Source organism: Hippopotamus amphibius, chromosome 1 (assembly GCF_030028045.1).
Source record: "Hippopotamus amphibius kiboko isolate mHipAmp2 chromosome 1, mHipAmp2.hap2, whole genome shotgun sequence".
Classification (NCBI taxonomy): Eukaryota; Metazoa; Chordata; class Mammalia; order Artiodactyla; family Hippopotamidae; genus Hippopotamus; species Hippopotamus amphibius.
Window position 1 is genome coordinate 162,783,489 of NC_080186.1, and position 25,745 is coordinate 162,809,233.

Sequence of the window (25,745 nt, forward strand, 5' to 3'; positions counted from 1 at the left end):
TCTACTATTTCATTCACTGCCAGAATAACAACATCTGAAACAAGGTCTAGAATATGGTAATCACACAAATATTTGTTAAACAAATGAATGAAAAAATTGAGTTCAATGCCCAAGTGTCTCTTTTAGGGATATTAATTTCAAATTCTGCATTTCTAAAACCTTCCGATTCTGTAACTAAAAAAAAAAAAAAAACCTTCAGAACCAGTAATCATTAAAAGCACCACTCTACTATTAAAAAAACAAAAGGTTTTGGGAGGTGCCAATTTGACAGATATTGTCAGATTTAATGTGGATATTCTTTGACCTAGCAATTACACACTTAGGAATTTATTCCAATAATGTGAAACAGTATACAATGATATATGCTCAAGGATATTCAGTGCAGCATTATTTGTATTAATGAAAATACCGGCAATGATTTAAATGTCCATCAATTTTATTTTATTTTATTTTTTTTATTATTTTTTGGGGGGGGGGTACACCAGGTTCAATCATCTGTTTTTATACACATATCCCCGAAAATGTCCATCAATTTTAAATTAAATTAGTTATGATACATCCATTCAGTGAATAGTATGTATCTATTTTAAAAGGACGAAGTATTGATAGATTTCTATATATATTTACACAGAAGGATGTTGACGAATTAAAATTAAGTAAAAAAGGTAAATCAAAGAACTATATGTATCATGTGATCCCATTTGTTAATAAGGTATGATTTATACAGTTATCTCCTAGATAGACAATATATAAATATCATACACACACACACAGAGAAGATATTTGGAAGCACATGGAATATATACCAAACTGATAATGGTGGTTAACATTGTGAGGAGTAATATTTGCCTAGTGGAAGGGATGGCTTTCAATATCTATTATATATATGTGTGTCTCATTTGGGACTTGTTAATGAAGACTGAATAATAAATAAAATTCAATTAAGAAATAACTAAAATCATTTATGTTTACATTATATGTGACTGTTGAGTTCAAGTCTGAAATCAATTCAAAGATATCATAAATACCTATGTGTTTGCCTCAAAATACTCTGTAGTTGTTGCTGTTGTTGTTTTTGTTTTGTTTTGTTTTTGGCCACACTGCACGGCATGTGGGATCTCAGTTCCCCAACCAGGGATCGAACTCACACCCCCTGCAGTGGAAGTGTGAAGTCTTAACCACTGGACCACCAGGGAAGTCCCAAAATACTTCCTTGTTTTTGACAGAGAATTCTCCAGGTAGCTCTAGATGCTATGTTTTTTCTATTTATTGCATTAGAAACAATTCATTTTTTTTCAGCATCCAGGAGTGGCATAAGTATTACAGAAGCAAATGCTAACTGATTAGATTTTTAAATACTAAACTGTATGAATATGATAAAATAACAATAATACCACTTCACGTCTATATACCATTTTATAGATTTCAAAACACTTTCAAATACATTATCTCAGTTCCCAAAACATATGCTATAAGGTTGGGGGTGGTTACCTAATTACCTCTAATTTACAGATGAGAACACTGAGGTTAAGAAAATTACACAGCCTTTCTCAAGGTGATAGAATCAATAAGTGATAAAGCCAGAGATGGAACCCAAGTCTTCTTACATGTAATGAAATGCTCCCTTTCTCTACACCACCCTCAGTAAGGGGATGGAGGGGCCTCAGACAAATTAACAGAGAGCCTCACCTCAGTTACAGACACCTCCATAAGACGGGTCATGGAATCTTGATGGCTTACAATACCACAGAGCCAACTTTCTTCTCCCTCTGGCTGGTATACTTTGACCCTGTGACCTTGAACACTGTAGGGACCTAAAGGAGAGATCAGTCAGTAGTGAATATTTTTGGCTAAGCTGTATTTCATGGTTGTTTCTAAAGACAGAAAGAAAATTATATAGTGTAAATATCTGGCACTTGTAATCCTCTTGTATAGAGTTGAATAAATGAGCAATTTCAGATTTACCATACACAGCAACTTAAAAATAAAACATGGTTTTTCCCAGAGACTTTTGTAAATTCTGTTTATTTGGAGATTTCTTAGAATCTCCCAGGCCTCTGATTCTACTTTATTTCAATCTTCTAATTCTAAAAGTAATACAGGGAAGAGAAAGGAGACTTACAAATCAAAAACTATAGGTAATGTGAAAATCTACTCAGATCTAACTGATGTATACATATAAAAAAGTGGGAGGCCAGTAAGTTGAATGTATTATTTTGTTATGTTACCACAGGATTGATATATAACCATTTACACTTTGCTATCTGACTTTCATTACAGTAGATGGAGAGTTCAGTTTATGAGGTTTCCAGCCTCTGCATTAATAATAGTTTGAACAAATATAGCACCTGTCTTCCTAGGAATACAGAGTTTCAAAGATATTACTTTATCAGCAGGTAATGTTACCCTGCAATTTCAGCTGGCCCTGCAAGAAGGAGAGTTTCTGTCTCCTACATATCTTATACACTTGAGACTGTATAGCTAAATCGCTGCTTATTTTAAATTATTATCTTTCAGAACTACAATTAAGCTTATTTTTTCTATACATACTCACAAACATCTTTACCTCTCATTCTGTCCACTTGATTTTCTTCTCTCTGCTATTTTTCCTCACATTCTTTCCTCCTCCATACCTTTCCCTGATTTTCTTTTTTTCTTTCCTTGATTATTAAACATCATTTTACCCTGATATGTTCCTTCCCCAGAGAGGCCAGTTTTCCTACCTTTACCTATTTAGATTTAGTTTGACGAAAGAGAACCAAGGATCCTATTTCACTGAAAGTCATGATTATCATGAGGGTCAGAAAGGACAAAGAGTAGATGTACAACATGAAGGGAAGAGTAAATGAAGCAACAGTCTACCCTTTGTGTAGATCTTGGGCAAAATGTGTATGCAAACTGGAAAAAAATTAATAAATGCTAATAATTCTTTTTTGTTTTCATTCTTAAAAATTAACATGGTGCTAATGTGAATGAGTCTGTGGACACTTTCCTTTATGAACATACCTTACATTCTAAGTTATTTGTTGGTGTTAACAGTCTTTAGAGCATACCTTATAGACAGTATGATCAACATGGACAGAGATTTTCTAGCTTGTGGTTATATCCCCAGTACCTTAACATAGTGTCTAGTACAAGCTTAGTACTTAATAAGTATTTAAGAAATGAAAAAAATAAAAGACAAAATTGTCTTTGTATTATGAAATGTAATACAAAGAGGAAACAGTGGTCTGAGTAAGATCCTATTTTTCCAATCTATTCTAGAGATCCAGCTAACTGGAGTTACTCTTGACACTACCCACAAAAAGAAGACAAACACAAATGTTTAGAGTTGCGTGATATCCCCCCCATTCTATCACTTTCAACACTGACCATACACCTGGTTCAGAATTCAGGGACAAAGACCACCTGTTCTTACCTCGGCTAAATATCTCTTGCAGCTTTTGGTCACTGATCAAAGCATTAACTGTTTCTCTCAGAGCAGCATGTTCCAAAAGAATCTGGTTTTGGCTATCTGTTCCCATCTGATGAAGATAAAAGAAGAAAAAAACTGAATATTGAAATAAACAGCAATAATATCTAACTAGAAGAGAAAAACTATACCCTGAGGAGCTCTACATCAGCATTTGCCAAAGAACGTTCCATAGAACCCTAGTCTCACAAGATGCTCTACAAAAGTTAAGGAGAATTCCCTGGTGGTCCAGTGGTTAGGACTCCCACCTCTCACTGCGGAGGGCCCAGGTTCGATCCCTGCTCAGAGAACTAAAATCCCACAAGCCAACAGCATGGCCAAAAAAGAAAAGTTAAGGATGCTAGGATCGTTTAAGTTTAGGAAATATTATACCCTTTTGAACAAGATGTGGGGTTAGGGACACTAACTACTTCCCCAGCCTGTGCAGTCAAAAATCTGCATATTACTTTTGACTCCCCAAAACTTAACTACTAATAGCCTACTGTTGACTGGAAGACTTACTGATAACATAAATAGTTGATTAACATAAATTTTGTATACCATATGTATTTTTTCTGTATTCTTATTATAAAGTAAGCAACAGAAAAGAAAATCTTAAGAAAGAAAAAACACATTTACAGTACTGTACTGTATTTGATATCCTAAGTTTATGATGTCTGTTTACTAGATGAATCATCTGTCAGTACACTACATCAAGATAGCCTTATATAATACAAAACACTGTAGATGTTATAAGTATTACTAACACTAGATATCAAAAATGAAAAGATAATGTGAAAAAAATTCATATCAATTTATGGGTACTGTACTTACTGAAAAAAATCCGCATATAAGTGGACCCGTGTAGTGCAAACCCGTGTTGTTCAAGGATCAACTGCATACTATATGTTTCTACATATGATAGTAAAATAGTAAAGGCTCTTAGGAGACATGTAGGAAAAAAACATGTTTAGGTCAGTGTTTCTCATACGTATTTGACCACAAAACATTTTATTTCATGTAAATCTTTTTCTTCCCACGTTAATCTTTTTGCTAATTTTGATACTTATCTGACATTCACTGAGTGCCTATTCATATAACCACTAGGATTACAAGATGAATAAAGCAAGACTGATGAGAGGGAGTGAGGCCTCATGAGGAAGGAAAACATAGTAACAAAAAAAAAATCATTCTTAATATTTCACAGAACACAGTTTAGGAAATACTGCTCTTGGCTGCCTCAATAACACAGCAAAACTCCTGGAAGTCTCCTAATATTTAACCTTCGACAGTAACCCTTACAAGTGAGAAATAAATATTATCATCCATAAATTCTGAAACTCTAACTTATACACTAGCTTGTTTAAACTACTAACATCCCTTTTTTTATAACTAAAAATATACCTGAGCTCTTCAATAGTTAATGTTGCTTGGAACCAGTCCAAATTCGCAGCCTCCCTGTCACTGACATAAGTGTAGGTCCTCTCAGACTCAAGTTATAGAAGCAGCCACCTTTGGGAAGCCACCTCTTCTGAGGAAATCCTTAGAATTGTGGTCTTAATTCTTAAGTGGTTTTAGGGTGGGGTGGGGTGTACAGAGGAGGAAAGAAACCTCAGTTACCAAATGCACTTTTCAAGGGAGCAAAGAAACTTTAAAAGGCACATGTAATTACTGGGAGGAAATACTTGCTTCAATGTTAAAAGAAAAGGGGAAAGTATAATTAATTGACTTATACTGCCACCTGTGCAGACTGATAATAGGCAGACCAATACATTTGACCTGTGAGATAATAATGGGGTGTTTTGTGGGCCCCTCAACTCAGCTTTTTCAAGATTAAACTGTTTTATCCTCCTTAAAATGTTGCTTTTTCTATTATCCCATCTCTTCCAAAGCATACACGATCAACTGTGGCACCCATGCAATTGTTTCACTCCATTATTTTTATCTGGGCTGATTTTTGCCCCTTCTGGAACAACTGGCAGTGTCGGGAAACACTTCTGCTTATCACAACTCAGTGCTGGCATTTAATAGGTAGAGGCCAGGGATGCTGTCAGACATCAAACAATACACAGGACAGCCCCCTGTGAAAAAGAATACAGGGTTTCCTTGGTTGCGCAGTGGTTAAGAATCTGCCTGGCATTGCAGGGGACACGGTTTCGATCCCTGGTCTGGGATGATCCCACATGCTGCAGAGCAACTAAGCCTGTGGGCCACAACTACTAAGCCCGTGCTCTAGAGCCTGTGAGCTGCAACTGAGCCTGCATAACTAGAGCCCATGCTCTGCAACAAGAGAAGCCATTGCAATGAGATGCCCACGCACGGCAATGAAGAGTAGCCCCGCTCTCTGCAACAAGTGAAAGCCCACATGCAGCAACGAAGACCCAATGCAGCCAAAAGAATAAATAAATAAAATTTTTAAAATGAATAAAATAAATTGAAAAAAAAGAAAGAAAGAAAGAAAGAAAAAGAATACAGACCAAAAATGTCAATATTGTTGAGGTTGAGAAACCCTGGTCAAGACTGTTGAGGAGTAATATTAAAATTTAAATCTAAGAGTCCAACCATTCTCTGCAATTTCATAATGATATTAAAAATATTGTCTGAAATTAAAAAAAAGAAAAAAGAAAAGGGGAAACACCCTATTTATAATCAACAGAGAAATTAGCAAGGAGAGAAACAAGTTTAGGACTAGACCAAGTGTTAAGTACCTGGAACAAATGCAACCCACTGGCATCTGACAGGAAGCGAAGCTCTCGATCCAGAAGGTATTCAACTGGAACCACAGAACCCAAACCGAGTTTATCTACTAGGGGAGTGAAAGTCTGTGAAGTACAATAACAAGAAATTGATTAGAACTTGGAAAAGAAAATAAATAACAATAAATAACAATTCAACTGAATCTCTAACTGCAGAGAAAATATCTACTATTAATATATCTTTCACCTCAGTAAATACAGATAACCTAAAGCATAAGTCCTGAGAGACATTCCCAACCCAGCACCTGCCCCTCAAATAATCATATGAAGCAAACTAGAGCATAAGTCAGCTCAATACTCTTATTTACAGCTAAAAAGGACAAGAAGAATGAGAAATTCCTCATTCTCTCTAGTGATCTGACTAATCTTCTTGTCAGGCTCCAAGAATGCTAAATTACAATAAGTTCCCAGAATAAAGAGTTACACCATTATCATCTCTAGAACTCCAGAAACCTTCATGAGATTTCTAAAATGACCACTGGTATAAATATGCATGGGTAAATTCACATTACTATTTCATAAATAAACTGCCTGCTAAAGTCACCCAGGGACCCAAATCCATTTGCACTTCTTCTAAAAGTTCAACTGGAAAGTGGCCTTAAAAACAAATGAGGACTTCCCTGGTGGCGCAGTGGTTAAGAATCCTCCTGCCAATGCAGGGGACACGTGTTCGAGCTCTGGCCCGGGAAGATCCCACATATCATGGAACAACTAAGCCCGTGTGCCACAACTATTGAGCCTGCTCTCTAGAACCTGTGAGCCACAACTGTTGAGCCCACATGCCACAACTGCTGAAGCCCCCACACCTAGAGCCTGTGCTCTGCAACAAGAGAAGCCATCATAATAAGAAGCCCTCGCACTGCAATGAAGAATAGCCCCCGCTCTCTGCAACTACGGGAAAGCCAGCGTGCACCAAGACCCAATACAGCCAATAAATTAGAAAATAAATAAATAAATAAATATTAAAAAAAAAAAAAACAAGAAAAAAGACAGTTCAGTAAGTGATGATATGTATAATCAATAGGTTAAAAAGTTTTGTTTTGAATTTTATTTAATTTGGTTAGTCACAGGAGAATTAGATTTTTAAAAAAAAAAACTAGCTATTTATGCCTATACTTTGCTAAAAGAACATATAGAAACAAATGGATATTCTCAGAATTAAATTTTATACCACTATTTTGTCTGACTTCAGAAAACAAAACAATTATTAAAAAAAAAAATTAGGGGCTTCCCTGGCAGTCCAGTGGTTAAGACTCTGAACTTTTACTTCTGTGGGCCTGGGTTTGATCCCTGGTCAGAGAACTAAGATCCTGTAGGCCGTGGTGCACGGCCATACAAACAAACAAACTTTAAGCATAACCAACAAAAGCAAAATTAAACAAGGGGGACTACACCAAGCTTAAAGGTTTCTACAAGGCAAAAGAAATGATCAACAAAATGAAAATGCAACATAAGGAATGGGAAAAAATATTTGCAAATCATATATCTGATAAGAGGTTAATATCTAAAATACATTAAAAAAAACTCATACAACTCAAGAGCAAAAAAGAACCCCACAAATATCCCCAGCTGACAGTCAGCAAGGAGACTGGAATTGCATTCTGCCATAAGGAGCTGAATTCTGCCATAAACGTGGGAGCTTAGAGGAAGACCACCGACCACAGATGAGAACATAGCATTTTTACATTGTGAGATTCTGAGCTAAGAAGCAGGACAAAAAGTGTCTGTGCTTCTAACTCACCCAACTAATAAATGGGTGTTGATTTAAAATGCCAAAAACAAAACAACCCCCCTCCCAAATAATCTGATTTAAAAATGGGGAAATCACCTGAATAGACATTTTTCCAAAGACAGACGAATGGCCAAAAGGTACATGAAAAGGGGCTAAACTGCACTAATCATCAAGGAAATGCAAATCAAAACCACAATGAGTAACCACCTCACACCTATTAGAATCGCTATCATCAAAGACAAAGATAAAAAGTGCTGGCAAGGATGTAGAGAGGGGGGGAACTCTTGTGCATCATCAGTGGGAATGTAAATTGGTGCAGCCACTATGGAAAACAGTATGGACGTTCCTCAAAAGATTAAAAATAAGAACTACCATATGATTCAACAATCCCACTTCTGGGTATTTATCCGAAGGAAATGAAATCATATCTTGAAAAGATATCTGCACCCCTATGTTCACTGCAGCGATATTTACAATAGCCAAGACATGGAAACAACTTAAGTGTTCAGTGATGGATGAATGGATAAAGAAAATGTGGTGTATACACACACACACACACACACACATACACACACAAACATTATACACAATGAAATATTATTCAGCTGTAAAAAAGGAGGAAATCCTGCCATTTACAACAACACAGCTGAATCCCCAGGGCATTATGCTAAGTGAAGTAAGTCAGAGAAAGACAAATATGGTATGATTTCAATTACATGTAGAATCTAAAACAACTGAACTCATAGACACAGAGAATGTACTGGTGGTTGCCAGGGGTGGGGGAAGTGGGGGAAATGGGTGAAGGTGGTCAAAAGATATAAACTGCAGTAATAAGATGATTAAATTCTGGGGATCTAATGTACAGCATGGTGACTATAGTTAAAAATGCTGTATTGTATACTTGCAAGTTGCTAAGAGAGCAAATCTTAAAAGTTCTTACCACATAGGTGTTGTGAGAAGCAAATTAGATAATATGTAGGAAAGTACTCTATAAAACAGTGAGATTATTATACCTCATCGAGATCATTAAAGTGTTCTGCAAAGTTAAAAAAAAAAAAAGAAAAAGTTCTTACCACATACACAAAAATGTAACTATGTGAGACAATGGATGTGTTAACTAAGTTTATTGTGACAATCATTTCACTACATATGTAAAATCATGTTGTACACAAACTTATACAATGTTATATGTCAGTTCTATATCAATAAAGCTGGAAAAAAATAAAAGAGTTTCTATGGGGGGGAGGGAAGACTAAGGATTACAAACACTGTTTCATAACATAACTATGAGAAAAGAAAGGTGAAAAATTATTTAGAAACAAAGTATCAAACATTATCTAATATAAAAAGTGTCCGAAGACAGGAGAAAAGATCTCTCCCAGTTTTTGCTTTAGTAACTTCAGAATCGTGTGTTAAGGACAAAGCACCGGAGTTTTGGGAAGTCTATAGAGTTCAGCTATTGGATAAATACCATATAGAATAGGAATAGAGCCCAAATATGTCCCTAGCCAATAAAAGTCACTCACCAGGGCCGGCCACTGTGCAATTGAGACCCGAGTGCCCTGGACAAGGACTGGGTCCTTCCGGGGTGCCCATACTAGAGACCCTTCCAGCAAAAGCACAATAACTTCTTCAGCATGAACTTTAACCCAGGAGTGTTGCTTCCAGTTACAGCCATCAAATTCTACGAAGATCTGGAAAAAGAGATAAAAAGCCATCTTGCAGGTCACATTTGGAAAAATCCCACACTGTAATATAAAAACAAACTCAAACCCCCTGTTTTGAAAAAACTGACTAGGTAAAATTCTACTAACTTGTTTTTAAGTTCTTTTAATGGATTGCAGTAAAAACCAATCTTACTTCAGAGCCAGGAAATTGGTCTCTTCCTCACTCTGAAAAGAGGGTAGAGAGTTAACAGGGCATGAGTTATCTACAGTTAGTAATTTCTAGCCATGATCCTACTGAGACTTACAACTTAGTTTCCAATTCACATCTAAGCACACTAGCTGGGGGCTTACTATGCATACCACACTATGCTAGGTTCAGGAATACAGAGAGGAATCTAGCACATTTTCTGGTCTCAAGGAACTCATAGTCTACTAGGTAGAGAAATTTTTTACACTTCTACTGAAAATGTGAACTTTTAATTTTGAATAGGTTATATACACACATGGTACAAAATTCAAAAGGATAAACACTAAAAACAAAACAAAACAAAACAAAACAAAACAAAACAAAACAGTAACTTCCCAGTCCCACGTGTGGATTTTTAAAGTACCACTGACTGCCAGGAGTGATCTCATACATCTCATATCTGCTAGCAGAGGCACACTGTTGTCAAGATAATGCTTTGCTTCCTCCCAGAAAAGATACTCCACTTTTTCAGATATACTTAAGTAGAATCTGTAAGGAATTTCTGAAAGCAATTCATATTAAATGAAACTACATTTTTCTAATAAATAGTATGCTTAGGTTTAACTTTTATAAATTCTGATATCCGAGCATGTTCTACACAGCAATAAAAAGTAAAACACATGCATATAGATATCAATATTTAGAACAGATATTCTAGTCCCTAAAACAGAACTGGTTACAAAATAAAGGCTAGAGTATTTATATCCCACTTCATCTTCAAAGAATTTTAGTTGGCTTTTGGGAAACATATACAATAAAATGATAAAATATAAGTTTAAAAAATCAGGGCTAAGCAAACTACAACAGGAAGTCACTATCAAAGTGTAAAAAGAGGGAAAACTTAAGCAGGCAATAAAGATCTATACAGCTGTATGATTGAATGATATATGATGAATGATCGATCGATCGCTTGACTGACTTGGCTCTGAGCTTCCTAAGGGCCAATCTGAAAATGCAGAGGTCTGTGGCATAGTACTCACTGGCTAAAAGGAAAACACAAAGCAATTTCTCAGGAAAGCAACACTTTTCCAACCACTTGGCTCTACAAGAAATTTCTCACATGACACTTTCTAAGGCAACAATGAGTGATGTAGGATAACGTCAGAATCCCCACAGCAGTCACTCCCAACTGGGAATCATAGAGTAATCAGGAATACTAGGGGTATTAAGCATTTCCTGTAGACTAAATACTAGAGGTCTGGTACATGTTATCACTATTATTTTTCAAATATATATAGATCATATAATGAATAAAATTCAAATCCATTAAAATTGTTACTGAATTCACAACAGCTTTTATCAGTATACTAGTTCTCATTCTGTCAAGCCAAAAATTAGTTACAACCATTACTCTATATATTATAGTTACAACTATAATTATAAAATTCAGGATACTTAAACTTGAAAAACGTAGAACCACACAGTAGCCTAGCATTAGGCTTAATCTCTTCACAGGTAATAAATTGTGAATTGAAATGCACTGCTGGAAAAGTTATCCCTGAAATTAAATTCATTATACACAGCTCTAGTTTTATTATTTATATTATACTAATATTCTATTACTTATACCAAGTAACCTTCACTTCTACTTAAAAAAAATTATGCGAAAATAAGGCTCAGAAAGGGGAAGCATGATTTTTACAGAGAAAGAACATTAATCTGCAATACATTTAATATGTGAATGAGCTCCCTCATATATTCACATATGTTCTAGGGGAATCAGATACAACTTTAAGTAACTTGCTGACAACTGGAGAAAGATGTATTCAAATGTAAGCGCAGACTCAGGCACCAAGAAAGGTCGTAATGGACAGAGCTTGGGGCTTATGTCCTGGGAGGCTTGGATTTCAGTCTTAGCCCCAGCCTCTATTAATGGCAAAACTTGAGCAAGTCACTCTCCTCTCAAGTCTTGGTTTCCTCCCTTGTGATAAGACATACCCATCTTACTTACCTCACAGGCTGGCTATGAAGATTAAATAAAGTAATGGATTCAGAAGCACTTTGGCCAATTGCAAAGCACTACTTGGGCAATAACATGCCAAAAGATAAACAGAAATAAACTAAAGTATAGGGGGTGCTGAGAGGCAGCAGAGATCACTTCAGGTGTGCAAAGGGACTGATATGGGCTGAGGTTAAAAAAAAAAAAGTCCCAGTCAAGTTCTAGAATGGCCAGGAACTATATAGCACACTGGGGAAGGAGTGGGAAATGATACTAAAAAGACTAAGAGTCAATGCAGAAGACCCCAAATATTGGGATAAAATTTGGGTTCATCCAGCTGCCAATGGGAGATGTGTGTATGTGTATGTGAGTGAGTATATGTGCACTTGCCATTGAAATGTTTCTGATCAAGGTCAAAATATGAACAGAACAGTTGGTTTTGGGACAACTCAGCTACTCAGTGGATGTAGATGGTTCAGAGTTGGGGGTGGGGTGGGGAACAGGGGGTGTTCTTACATGACCTAGAGCAGGAGCAGTGAGACTAGGAAGGAAGTTACTAGTGCTTGTGAGAATTGATGAGTCCTATCATCAAGCATGATGACTGGCTGGATATAAGGGTAAGGGAAAATTCAAAAGTGACTTGGATTTTGAACCAGAGACTAGAACAGCAGTCCCATTACTGTTCAGTGGTGCCATAAGTGATGTCCAGGAGGCAACAGCTGAAGGACAGATAAGACCTTGCAAGCCATGAAAAGGAGCAGAGACTGTTGAACCCCTAGGTGGAGTCTGATCCTGAGTGACAAAGTATTCTACTGGGCATCATTTAGAAAACCAGAGGTTGAGGCTCCAAGGTCCTAATAGCTAGGTGCCATGCTACAGTTCTAATCCACCAACCACTTTAAAAATCAACACATGAGTCACAAATTTCTAAGTTGTACCAACACACAAATATAAGAACAATACTAAGTCATTGTACTAAAGCTGTAACAATTTTAACTCTTTGTAAATAAGAACTTGAACATTTTAAAAGTTAATAATATTCAGGAATCCTATCATCACACATCTGAAAACACCATGGAAAAGCTGAAATATTTGAAAGCCATATTTCACCTAATTTAAGGGCAATTATTTCCTAACCTGTCTTGAGTAAAGTGTTGAACTTGACAACCACAGTGCTATATGTTCTAGGATCAAGCAACAGCTCTAGGCTAATACAAATCTGTTTTGAGAGCAATATGGAATGTGCATATATGTAAACATGTTCTACTAGCATTAAGGTTTATTTCTGGCTCTAACACTGTGCTTCATCTCCTAGCTAGAGATAGAAGGAGTTAGAACATATAAGGTGAAGAATCATTTCAGGTCAAAGTACATAGAACATGAACTCTTAAAATGGTATTGGCCAGGTCACAGGACAGAAAGAAGGGATATAAACAAAGAAAAATCAATTGTAGTGGCTGGACTGAGTTAGAGACATCCAAAGCAGGTTGATCATCTGGACAGAATAGAACTAAAACAGTTTGAGTTGATTTTTAAGTCTTTAAAAAATTTCTGCTATTACAGTAAAAGTAGCAAATGGTACTGTACATTGTATAGCTAGATCCCAAGGACTAGATGTGTAAAATATTTCCTTAGTTAAGGAGAGTTAGTGGTAAAACTCCTGCTTTCATTTCAAAATCTCTTTTATGGTCTATATGTGATGTACATTCATTTGAATGACATTAAAATGAAATAAAATTTTAAAAAAATCAAATAAGTTAATTTAAGTTTGAAAAAATCAGACAGCAGTAATCTGAGTAATAAAGATCTTCATGTTTATCACATAATCATGTATAATTAGTTTGGATTCTGATTCTCCCTAAGGCCATTCTTACTACAATTAATAAAATTATTCATTTAATCACTCACTCAACAAAAATAGAACACCTCAAAAATATATGTATGTGTTCTTGTGTATGGCATGTGCCAGGGCCAAGAATATCAAGGTGAGTAAGGTAGCACTTGGCAGGAGGGAATCAAACCCTAGATGAACCAACGAGAGGTACAGAAATTATTACTGAACTATGTAATAAAGGCAATAATAAAGACTGAACATGCTAGAGAAGGCATCTGCCTTGGGAAATCACAAAGGTTTCACAGAAGAGATAGTGGTATACAAGTTGTATCTCAAAGGACAAACCATATTCTTCTGGCAGAGAAGGGAGAGAAAGACTTTCCAGCAAGTGCAAAGGCAGAGAAACCTAAGAGCAGACTGAGTGTTCTAGAGGAGGACGCTGTGGCTAGTAATCTAGCTATAAAGTGTTCTGTTGGCGTGTTCACAGATGATAAATTAAAACCTGGTGGCAAAGGTTCTTGTTTGGTCAGCAGATTGGGGGTTTTGTTGGTATGCTTGTTTTAATATACACCTGAAAATTTTTAGGCACTCTCCAGCAGTCAATCCCCCCTACACCCTTTAGTTTGTCATCCAGCTATTTCTCACAAGCCTGGTCCCTGCACATGTGAGTTTATGTTATCTGCTATAGGCCTTGCGGGAGCCACTGATAGTTTTGCAGGGGGGGAACGACGACAGACACAGACAGACATCTTTCATATACGTTTCAGAAAGATAATACCATCTTGGGGGGGGATTTCTCAATACTAAGTTTAATAGGAAATCAAAATAGAAATTACAAAGTTATTAAACACACTTTATTCATATTATGGAATAAACCAAGGAAGTTTTTAAAATGAGATATATCTAATAGACGAACATAGATCTCTTAAAATATACCATGCGGAAAAAAGCAAGCTGCAGATATTTTAGGGGATGGGAAGACAGGAGGACTGGGATAAGAGAGGTAATAGTATTTTAGCCTTATCAATAATGTTCCTTCTTTTTTGTCTTTAAACATCTTATTTATATAATTAATTTTTTTTTAAAGGAAAGAATTTAGGGATCAGGTTGGAAGGGAACTCACAGACGCAAGAAACTGGAGGCCGGGAGACCAACTGTTAAGCAATAAAAAACCAGGTAAAAGATGTAAAAGGCCTAAATCAATAAGACTGTATGAATGAAAAGCATATTTTTTTTTATTTTTTTATTTATTATTTTTTTGGGGGTACACCAAGTTCAATCATCTGTTTTTATACACATATCCCCGTATTCCCTCCCTCCCTCGACTCCCCCCCACCCTCCCCGTCCCAGTCCTCTAAGGCATCATCCATCCTCGAGTTGAACTCCCTTTGTTATACAGCAACTTCCCACTGGCTATCTATTTTACAGCTGATAGTATATATATGTCTATGCTACTCTCTCCCTTCATCTCAGCTTCCCCTGAAAAGCATATTTAAGAAATTAAGAGATAATAATAACAGGATATGGTGATGATTTCAGGAGGGTAAGGAAAATGGAAGACTAACTTCCAAGGTTCCTAAATTTTCTTTTTTCCAGTTTTTCTAACTATATTTTAAACAAAATATGAATTCTGTTACAAATGATATTACAAAACTGGCATATCCTTTCGGCTACAGTAGGAAATGATGCGTGTCTAGAATACTACTGTTTTCAAACAAAATATAATTTTCTCTCTATGGTTCCTTTGATCAAGAGATAGATTTCTAACAATCACTCCCATTTTTTCCCCCTACTTTATAACATCCTCAATAAATTAAATGTTAAGGGGCTTCCCTGATGGCACAGTGGTTAAGAATCAGCCTGCCAACGCAGGGGACACGGGTTCGAGCCTTGGTCCTAGAAGATCCCACATGCAGTGGAACAACTAAGCCCGTGTGCCACAACTACTGAGCCTGCGCTCTAGAGCCCATGAGCCACAACTATTGAGCCCACATGCCACAACTACTGAAGCCCGCGTGCCTAGAGCCCGTGCTCCACAACAAGAGAAGCCATTGCAAAGAGAGGCCGGAGGAACGCAACAAAGAGTAGCACCCGCCCGCCGCAACTACAGAAAGCCTGAACGCAGCAACGAAGACCCAACACAGCCAATAAATAAATAAATAAACTCAAGCATATACACACACACACACACATATGTTCTTGGGTAGAGGAATCACAAAGATCTGGATTTGCATCCCAACATCCCCGCTCCTTAGCTGTGTAATCAGGAACAAGTTACTTTAGCCTCTTTGAGCCTTGCTTTCTTTGCCTATTAATACGGACAGTAAGTACCTCAGAGAATTGTGGTAGGATTAAATGAAATGACATAAAATACCTAGCAGATCTTGGGCTCCTCATAAACATGCATTCCTTAAGCAAACTCATACTACTGGTCAGAATATAAACTGGTATGACTTAAAACAAAATTGACATGTATATACTCTGTGTTTCCATAATACTACTCCTGGCAATAATCCTAGGAAATCACCCTAAAAACAGAAAAGGCTTTATTCACAAAAATGTTCATCACAGAATTATTAATAAAGCCTAAAATCTGAAACAATTTCAATATCCAATGAAAGAGGAACAGTTAAATAAATTATCCAGCCAATAAAAATTCTAAGATTTTCTTAGAGAGCATTTATTGTTTCACTTTCAGGTATGAAAGCAATACATGTTATCTCTGGAAAATGGAGAAAAGCACAAAGAAAGTTAAAATCACATAATAACAAAAGTTTTTGGTAATACAGGAAAATAATTGACACTAAGTGAAAAGCAAAACAATATTGAAAATACAGTATGAATTCAACTTTTAGCAATTCTAAAAAAAAATTAGAATATGTATCAAAACAGCAGGTTTTAATGGGTTGTGACACTATAGGGGCTATTTGTTTTTACTATTTTTATTAAAATAATTTCTACATTTTGTATACTAGGCATGTATTACTTGAGAATCAGAAAAACAAAATATCCAATGTTTCTAATCTAACAACTCAGATGTAAATCACAAAAACCAATGGACAATGTACTTTGGATGGGGATCCCAAATATAAATCCAATCATGTAAAGAAAAAAATTAGTAGTGAGTCAACATCAGTAAAAATCTATAAAAGAAAAAACAAAGATCAAGTATAAATGCCTTATAACGAGGCTACAGAGTAAAAAATACATAATAAATCAGAAGTGAAAGTTAACCTAATACTGGCTTCTAAATATTCTTTTTTAAAATTAATTAATTACTTATTTATTCACTGCATTGGGTCTTCATTGCTGTGTGTGGGCTTTCTCTAGTTGCAGCGAGCAGGGCTACTTTTTGTTGCCTTGCCCAGGCTTCTTATTGCGGTGGCTTCTCTTGTTGCAGAGCACTGGCTCTAGCAGTGCAGGCTTCAGTAGTTCTGGCATGCAGGCTCAATAGTTGCAGCCTGCGGGCTCTAGAGCACAGGCTCAGTAGTTACAGCACATGGGCTTAGTTGCTCTGAGGCATGTGGGATGTTCCGGGAACAAGGCTCGAACCCATGTTCCCTGCATTGGCAGGCGGATTCTTAACCACTGTGCCACCAGGGAAGTCCCCTGGCTTCTAAATATTCTACTTCTTAAGGTAAGGTGGTCAGGGAAGGCCTTTTAAGATAACAGTAAAAAATGCATGTGTTCCTTGCTCTTGATGAACTTAGAATCTAGTATGGGAGATAAGCTATTTATCTTGTTATGTAACTACACCAAGAAAAACTGTGATAAATATTCTAAAAGAGGTATCCATAAAGTGATAAAGGAGCAAAGAAAAAAACACTCTGAGGATTTAGAAAGGCTTTACAGAGGTGGAAGAACCTAGAATGGGCAGGCTTTCTTTACACTTTATAGGATTTCAGTGGATAATAAAATCAAAAGCAAAGGGTAAAGGGGGAATAAAAGAATGGAAGCCAGAAAGTACTAGGAAAGCAGAGGATCACCAAATCAGGACTGCTTGCTGTAAATATTCTTTTGCCAACACCCAACTTCCCTTGTCTGATTCTGTGCACAACAAGGATCTGTCTTATCTGTAATTTAGCCTCTTGAGACCAGAAGGGGGCTCTGTGTGGATCTCTGGATAGATTTACCTCCCACTGTAAATTAATAACCTTACATGTGGATTTACAAATCAGTCTCCAGAGCTTGGTTAGTGAGAATCAGTCCCCTAGAGCCTGATTATCCCTGAAGACACACAAAAAACCCCAGAGCTCCTGCCCTTGCAAAACTGAGAGAGGTCACTGTATGAGTCACTATTAAACAATCAGGCAGGTTCTACCCAACTGTAGAACATGGGTAAAAAGACACTTTTGGCAGTAAGGATAGTGGGGTGGGGAGGGCTTAAAAACCACCAACCTGTCAAAGGCAGTGGAAAACTGAGAAGCAGCAACAGGTGTTTTGTCCCCCAGGCCTTGTGGAAGTAAAGCCTACAGGAACCCACTCCAGCTGTTGTTGAGAAAATCACTAACAGAAAATGCCATGTTACTTACCCACCATTTAGGCAGGTGGAGGGGAAACTAAATCAACCAGAACAAGGTGGAGAATAGAACTTGACAAGTGATTACTAAAGGAGGGAATGAGCCCTTGGCAGGTGGGGAGTTAGTGAAGCAACTTTTATAAACAAATGCATAATTAACAAGAAAAATCTGATTGTATAGTAAAGGGAGAGGATGCTGGACAAAATGACCAGTGTATAGTGTGATCACTGGTGGACACACTGTACAGTCTTGAAATAAAGAGAATGCAAAGACAATAAGATAGAGGTATTAAAAATTACACACACACATAAAATAAGACAAACTTTAAAAAAACAACTATATGAAGCACTTGGGTGCCTAAAAAACTCAACAGTGGCTCAATGTTTCAAAAACAGACCTGCTGTAAGAGAGTTAGGATGAAACAATTTCATTTTTATTTAAAGTTCTCTAAACCGTACACTGATCCACAAAACATATTCTATTGACTTTAATAAACAGCATATATTACAATATTATTCAGATTTTTATTTAACTTTGGAATTATAAGCAAGAAAAGGACACTTAAGGATAATCATTAAAAGCCATAATCTCCTATTTCAATTAGGGCTTAAATTCTCTGTTTGAACATAGGTTGAGAATAAATAATATTGGATTGCACACTGGAAACCCGACTATAGTTATTACATTACAGAGAAACAAAATAGAGAGGTATTTTAAAGTCCACCTAATGTGAAACAAAGAGGAAAGGTTGGAGGAGGAGGTCAAAAGAAAAAAAAAAAAAAAAAGCAGATATGCTTTCACTCCTCTTGGAAGACTCCCAGATAGAAGAAACACAGTACTAGCCCCGATACTGCCACAATTATTACATTATCTCAAATCAAAGAAAAGGAGTATTTTAGGGCCCACCTTTACCCCAGATAAAGATGGACGATTAAGGGATTAAAAAAATTAAGGCAGATATGCTTTTACTCCTGTTGCAAGTTCTGGATAGCTGAGATAGGTGAGACACACATTCAAAACAAATCAGTGTTACTAAAAGCACTATTTAATTCTATCATACAGAAAGAAAAGGATGGTTTATTTAATAAAATCTATGCTGCCACAATTGGTTACTACTCAGTAGGAAAAAGTTACATTGTCCACCACACATGCCACTTACAAAAATATTCCAGATGGATCAAAGATCTAAAGGCAAAAATAAATGAAACATTAGAAATAAAATCTGAAGAATATTTACACAGGCTCAAGAATCTGAGGAATATTTACATGGCAGGGGGAGGGCCTCTTCCTAAGCAATTAAACCCTTCTTAGAAGCCATTAAGAAAGGTCTAAGAGATCTGATGATATAAACATTTTATTTTTCTGTGAGGCAAAGCAACCCATAAACAAAGTTAAAAGACAAATGAGAGAAAATACACACGACAGGTAAAAAGAGGTAATGTGCCAAATATGCACAGAAATTGTACAGAATAAGAAAACTTCCATTTTTTCAAATAGGCAAAAGATTGGTATAAATAACTCATAAAAGAAATGTTAGAGACCAATAAACACAGAAGAAGATCAGCAGTCATGAGAGCTATAGATACTATTTTTCACCCATAAGATTGCCAAAAACAACAAAGGCCAATGACACCAGTGATGGCAAGGATGAAGGGAAACAAGAACTGCCTGAACGTTGGTGGGAGTATGTAATGCTATAATCTCATAGGAAACTAACGTGGCATGACCTAACAAGATAAAAATATATACATGTACTCCTTCACCCAACAATCCCACTCCTGGATAGCTAAACTACAGAAATAAAACCATGATTACATAAATATATATGTACAAGTATATTAATTGTAGCATTGTTTGTAAGTGCACAAAATTTTACAATACCTTGAACGCCCATCATAAAGGATATGTCCATTCTATGGAATACAACGTAGTTATCTAAAAGGATGAGTACTGATGCCCATGGTCTAATGTTAAGTGAGAGAGAGAGAGAAAAAAAAAAGCAGGCTACAGGTATTGTGCAGTATGATACCATTTACTTCAAAAAAAAAAAAAAAACAGCAACCTTTTGTATAGAGATAAATGTTTTTACATTTTTTTGTACCAGTATTAAGAAAGACATACAAGGCTTTTTTGACAAGTGGAAGCTGGTAAAGGATGGAGATTGGGAGATTGTTGGTTTTCCTGGGTTTACTCTTAGCTGTCTGACATTCTACAAAATGCAAGTTTTGCCTTTATAACAAAAAAAGAAAAATCCACATATTTTTTGGTTTGTGTGTTTATTTACCATAAGTACATATGTGAAGGTCTCAAGGTCTCTGCCACTTACATGGACCAATTATGATCCAGGAACACAAAGAGGACACAGAGTTAGAAAAGAAGTTAAAGGCATAAAAATCCATTAAACTATTTTTGCAACTAGACTTCTTTTTTTTTAAAAATATAACAGGCCTATTTTGAAATACAAATAAAGCTACTATTCCATGCGGGGGGGTGGGGGGTGGGGTGGGGGGGGTGTTTATCTACTTAACCTAAAAATCTCAGTAGTTATTTGTCAGCATAGCTTTGGTGAGGAAGATGCCCACCTATCAAACCCTTTTCAACAAAACTCTTGATCAGCAAGATCCTGACTTATGGCTTTGGTACTGTTTTCCAAAAGAAAGTGTTCATTAGTGGATCAGGACTACATTTTGAAAGATTTCTGGATCAAAAAGTATTTACAAAGAGGATATTAATGGAGCCTAAAATTGCAAAGTGTTTTCAATCACTTCAAAAACTCATTCATTCAACCCTCAATTACTCATCCTTAACAGGGGGCGCCCTGCCATGCATTACTCAAAACCAAGCATGCCTGAAAACATCTTAAACATAACTGAATGAAAATCTGCCCAATCACAGGCCAGCTGCTTGCAAACTCCACCCTTGAGTACAGGAAGAACACTTTTGATTGGAGGACAGTTGTGTTTACTACGGGTGTGTGGTGCAAACTGGAAAGGCCCACATGCCTAGAGTCCAAAGGAAATCTCTTTAGTGAAAAAGGAAAACAAACGGCCAGTTCTGATCCTATATTGGTTACTGTCATTAACAGAACCTCATCATCACAACAGCAATTCTTGAGCAATTTTGCAAGCTGGTAATAAATTTTAAAGGCTCTGAGTTTTGTTGTGGTTGTTTTCTCACCTATGTCCCTTGATTATACATACAAGACAAGCATAAGCATATTCTTAAAACCCAAAACTGCCTTTGCTTCTATATGACTACAGCTCTATGCGAGACCTCAACACAGTTGTAATATACACTTTAATTTCCAAGAATCACTGCAACTTTTTACTTAGTTTGAGAAACCAATTCCACGGGCCCAGTGGTAAAATTATTCAGTATTTAGCTTAGGAGGTGTCCAGCATCTCAGTGAGTTTCAAAAACCTCTGCCCTTAGGGAGCCCAGCAAACAACAAAGTGAATGGGTAGCCATTTCAGGTGCAGAGCTCATTAGCAATTCATCTGATGGGGGAGGAAACAACTAGAACATAAAACTTCAACTGAAACGCTAGGACTGACTAAGCCTTCGGTCAAAGTATACACACAATGGTGGATTTTAATAAGTTTTGCATTCAAGTGGGTACAGTAAATTACTGGATCTGAGGGGGACACTTCTCCCCCATCCAAACCTAAAAAGCAACCTTCTAAAGAAAGAGCAAAGGAATTTAAATCCAAATCCGCTTTCTTAATCATCATCCTCAGCCCATTATATTTATCTCTACAAATTCGCCCCACTGAAGCCTCATAAATGTCCAAGCAGCCTTTTTCTTACAGAACATGGGGAAAGATCAAAGTAAATGAACTCAAGTAGCAGAAGCCTAAGCCAGCCACAAGCAAAATAACCCATAAAGCTTGCATATCAGGAAGAAAAAATAAAAATAAAAAAAAGAGAAGCCTAACGCCACTGATCAATAGGTAGAAAAATGAGTATCAGAAATCTGCTATATTAATATCATATCTAACGAGTTCTCGCTTACAGCTAATAAAATACCTGCAGAAGCAAGTTCATCAAGAAAATTTTCCTTCTGCCTGAGCATCTATCACATTCCAAAAGAATCCGCGTATTTTTCACAGCCTTATCTCAACAGAGAAGCTAGGGCCGCTATCAGAATGAGGAACTAAAGAGGCTTGCCAAAGCTCAAAGCCAGTATTTTGCCGCCACATTAACAAAAATAACACATCATGGTCCCGAATGCTAGCTAAGTTCTACTACTGAACAACTTTAATCACAAAATACACCAAGACAAGTATCCAAAAGTGGCCAAGCTCCAACACAAAGTTTCAAAACAAAACCTCTCCCAAGGTTTGGGGGAGTAGCCCAGCTACGAGCAAAAAAGCAACACCCAACAGCCCCATTCGTCTGCTAAGACAGATCTCAAACTTATCATAAACAGCTACAATGGCAGCTCCTGTCACCCAGAAGCGCAGAGAGGAGCCTGAAGAGAGTCCCGAGAGCTGGCTTTTCTGGAGACCGCCAGGCCGAGCCCAGCTCAGACAAGGAGGAAGTAACTGCCAGATAAAAAAGCCCCGAGCAGCTCCAGCTAGAGCCTCTCGCTCTCCCACAAGTGCCCACATTCCCGCCCCACTCGGGGCTCCGGGAAGAAGGGAAGAGGGCGCAGGTCTCCCGGGAGAGGCTAGGGACTACAGGTCCGCGTCTTCTAGCAGGCAGCGGCAGCACCGGCCGAACTCTGAGGGGCTCGGGAGCCCAGGGTGCGAGAGCCTGCTCCGAAGGCGTGCTTGGGGGGGGCGGGGGGGGGGGGCGAGGGGACGCTGAGAAAGGGGTCGCTCAGGAGGCGGGGCCTGCCGGGTGGAGGCAGCAGCTCCTAGCGCCCCGGCTGCCCCCCGGGGTAAACCGGGGCTCGCACCCCGACGCGGAAGCCATGCTGGCCAGAGCTCGGGGTGCTGAGGTGCCGGCGGGGGGCGCTGAGGAGATCTGGGGGCGCGGAACTGGGTCACCCCTACCCCACCGCCCCCTCACAAAGGCCCCCGGGGAGGCCGCCCGCAGGCCGTGCAGCCCCGGCCTCGAGTGCCCACCTCACCCGCCACTCACCGCTAGGTCCTGGGGCACCGCCCCGCTCATGGCCCGCACCGTGCCGGCCCGCCAGGCCCGAGTGCGCAGCGCAGGCCCCGGATCTCCGCCCGCCGCCGCCGCCGCTGCCGCCGCGGGAACCGAGGCCGAGGCCGAGGCCGCGGTGTCCGCGAACAGAAGCAGCAGCCTCTTGCCCACCGGGGAGGCCGCCGCGTCCGCCATCGCCAGGGCCGGCCAGACCCTCGCTCCCGCCCGCCGCCTCCCACCACCTCCGCCGCCGAGCTCCCGATCCGCCCGCAAGGCCTCCCTCCGCACCACCCGCGGCCGCGGCTCCCCCCCACCCCCCCCCCAACAGCCACCACCAACCACCGGCGCCGCGCAGCGCCCCCCGTGGCCGGGAGCGGAGCCGCAGCCCGGGCCCCGCACAGCGCCCCCCGCGCTCCGGAGCGGGGCGGCAGCTCCGGGCCCCTCGCAGCGCTCCGCCCCAATCTCCCCGGGGCCTGCAGTGCCCCCTGCGGCAGGGAGGGGGATTGCAGCTTCGGCCGTGGTGGGGAAGTGGGCGGGTCCTTCAGCCCCCCATGGCACCATCCTGGTGCCATATTTCCTTCAGGGGGCCCCCTTTATCTGAGAAGGCTTTGGATTACCCTCCTCGAACACCAAAGACTTTTACTGGGGTGGGGGGACTGAGGGGCAAACTACCTAGAAAGTTGATATTTTGAGCTAAGGGGTTAGTGTCCCAATATCCGATTGATTTCTGAGCCTAAAAATGAGCAATATCCATCCTGTCATTATCTTTTAGGAAACTTTCTTCCCATTGGTCCATGGGGCACAATATCTTTCTTCTCACTGGTCCATAACATGGTACCATCCCATTCTATATTACCAATACTTCATAGGTTCCCTTCCAACTGATCAGTATGTTACACCCATTGTATGTGATTATGCCACCCTTTACATTGGCTGAAGGCCAACATGCTTCCAACAGTATTTTGACATAACCCTGTGGAGCTTCTTCCCCTTCCAAATCAGCCAATGTTAAGTCCAGGTGTTTCTCAATTTAACTTTTAGGGGAATTGGAAAGAGACCAAAAGTACATGCATCTTACCATGGAAGTGGTGGGGCTGGGTACAAAGAAAACCCTACCATGCCTATCTGAATTCACCGGCGTGGAAGACTGATACTCCTGTTAGAAAAGGGGCTGTAGAGAAGAGGAGATACTGAGATATTTTTTTGCCTAGATTTTTATTCACACTGGGCAATGAGAAACCTCAATCATTAACAATGGTCATGTTAGAGACTAGCACAAGTTCCATGGTCTTATGGTACACGTGGAAGCAGATAAAAACCAGAAAAAGGTCCCGTATTAATCCATGATTACTACCCTAAAAGTACCCATTTCTTTCACTGATCTGACCTAGAGACAGTTAAGAGCAGTAGAGTTCTTTCAAGACTTACGTGCCTACCCAGAAATCTGTCCATAACCTTCTTTACCCTTGACCTACTTGTCTTGTAGCAAAGGTTGGGGGCAAGAGGGAGGTACCAATTATTGACTTCTAAGTACAACATCCAGGGAAGTCATTCTAGAACTAACCCTGTGGAATACCAAGGAAATATTTCCCTGGACTTTTTTCTTGCTATTCCTTGTAACTTCCATTTCCCATAGCCAACCTGAGGCCTGCCTCAATGTTTTTCTGGGCCAAGAGACACCACTTAAAGCAAACGGCCCCAAAATTGTAGTTGGTAGGAGGGAAACAGGGGTGAATCCATACATGACCTAGCTGCCTTGCAGCTTTTCCATTAAAATTCACTACTGGGATTTCTCCCATATGGAGCTCTAATTACTGTCCCACTGTCCAAAGCTGGCTTCTCACAGCACCAACACGGAAATGTGCCTAAGCTCAGGGATGGGAAGGCAAAGATAAAAAATATTAACTCAACAAGTATGGCAGACATTTTTAACATGCCAGTAACATGTAAAAGTGCTGGGGACACAACACTGAATAAAACAAAACCTTTGCCCTCACGAAGTTTATATTCTTTCCTATACTTCAGGAATGGAAAATGAAATCACACTTGCCTTCACAAAAAATAAACAGTAGAAAAACCCAACAAAAAATTGAACAGAAAGAAAAAAAGCAGAGGGAAGTAATTTTAGATGTTCAGGCTTTACCCTTGCTGTTCAAATAGTAGATGAAACAAAACAGCAGATTTAAAGAAAGAATGAACCTATAATTCTGAGATTCTTTAACCACATGCTGTTGCCCTACCCCCTCAAAGCCCTTCTTCCTTTGTTTCCAGGGCAGGTGACAACTCTCACTCTTTTTAGAGTGTATTTTCACCCCCTCAAAGGTTCCTGCTCCAGGTAATCAAGTCAATCCTGTCCTCTTGCACACTTCATTGGTATTCAATGATGACTGCCACCAATTTGAAGCAGGAAACTGGGTCGTAGGCTAAGCAACTTGACTTTTCTTGTCGCCTGTCAAGTTGGCACCAAAACTGGTAAAGAAAGGCTTATGCTTTAGGGACAAGAGGCTC

At 38.9% G+C, this 25,745-nt stretch overlaps 1 protein-coding gene across 2 annotated transcripts in view; it reads right to left on the reverse strand.

Moving 5' to 3' along the window:
* KDM3B (lysine demethylase 3B) overlaps window positions 1-23,531 on the reverse strand; it is a 56,590-nt gene extending 33,059 nt beyond the window's left edge. For both annotated transcript variants that reach the window (XM_057734020.1, XM_057734019.1), the window contains exons 1-5: window positions 23,232-23,531; window positions 9,466-9,633; window positions 6,160-6,273; window positions 3,419-3,524; window positions 1,690-1,814 (exon numbers count right to left, since the gene is read on the reverse strand). In XM_057734020.1, the coding sequence (XP_057590003.1) occupies window positions 1,690-1,814; window positions 3,419-3,524; window positions 6,160-6,273; window positions 9,466-9,633; window positions 23,232-23,432 (714 nt within the window). In that variant the 5' untranslated portion in view covers window positions 23,433-23,531. The remainder of the gene's footprint in view (window positions 1-1,689; window positions 1,815-3,418; window positions 3,525-6,159; window positions 6,274-9,465; window positions 9,634-23,231) is intronic.
* Between the last annotated feature and the right edge of the window lie 2,214 nt (window positions 23,532-25,745).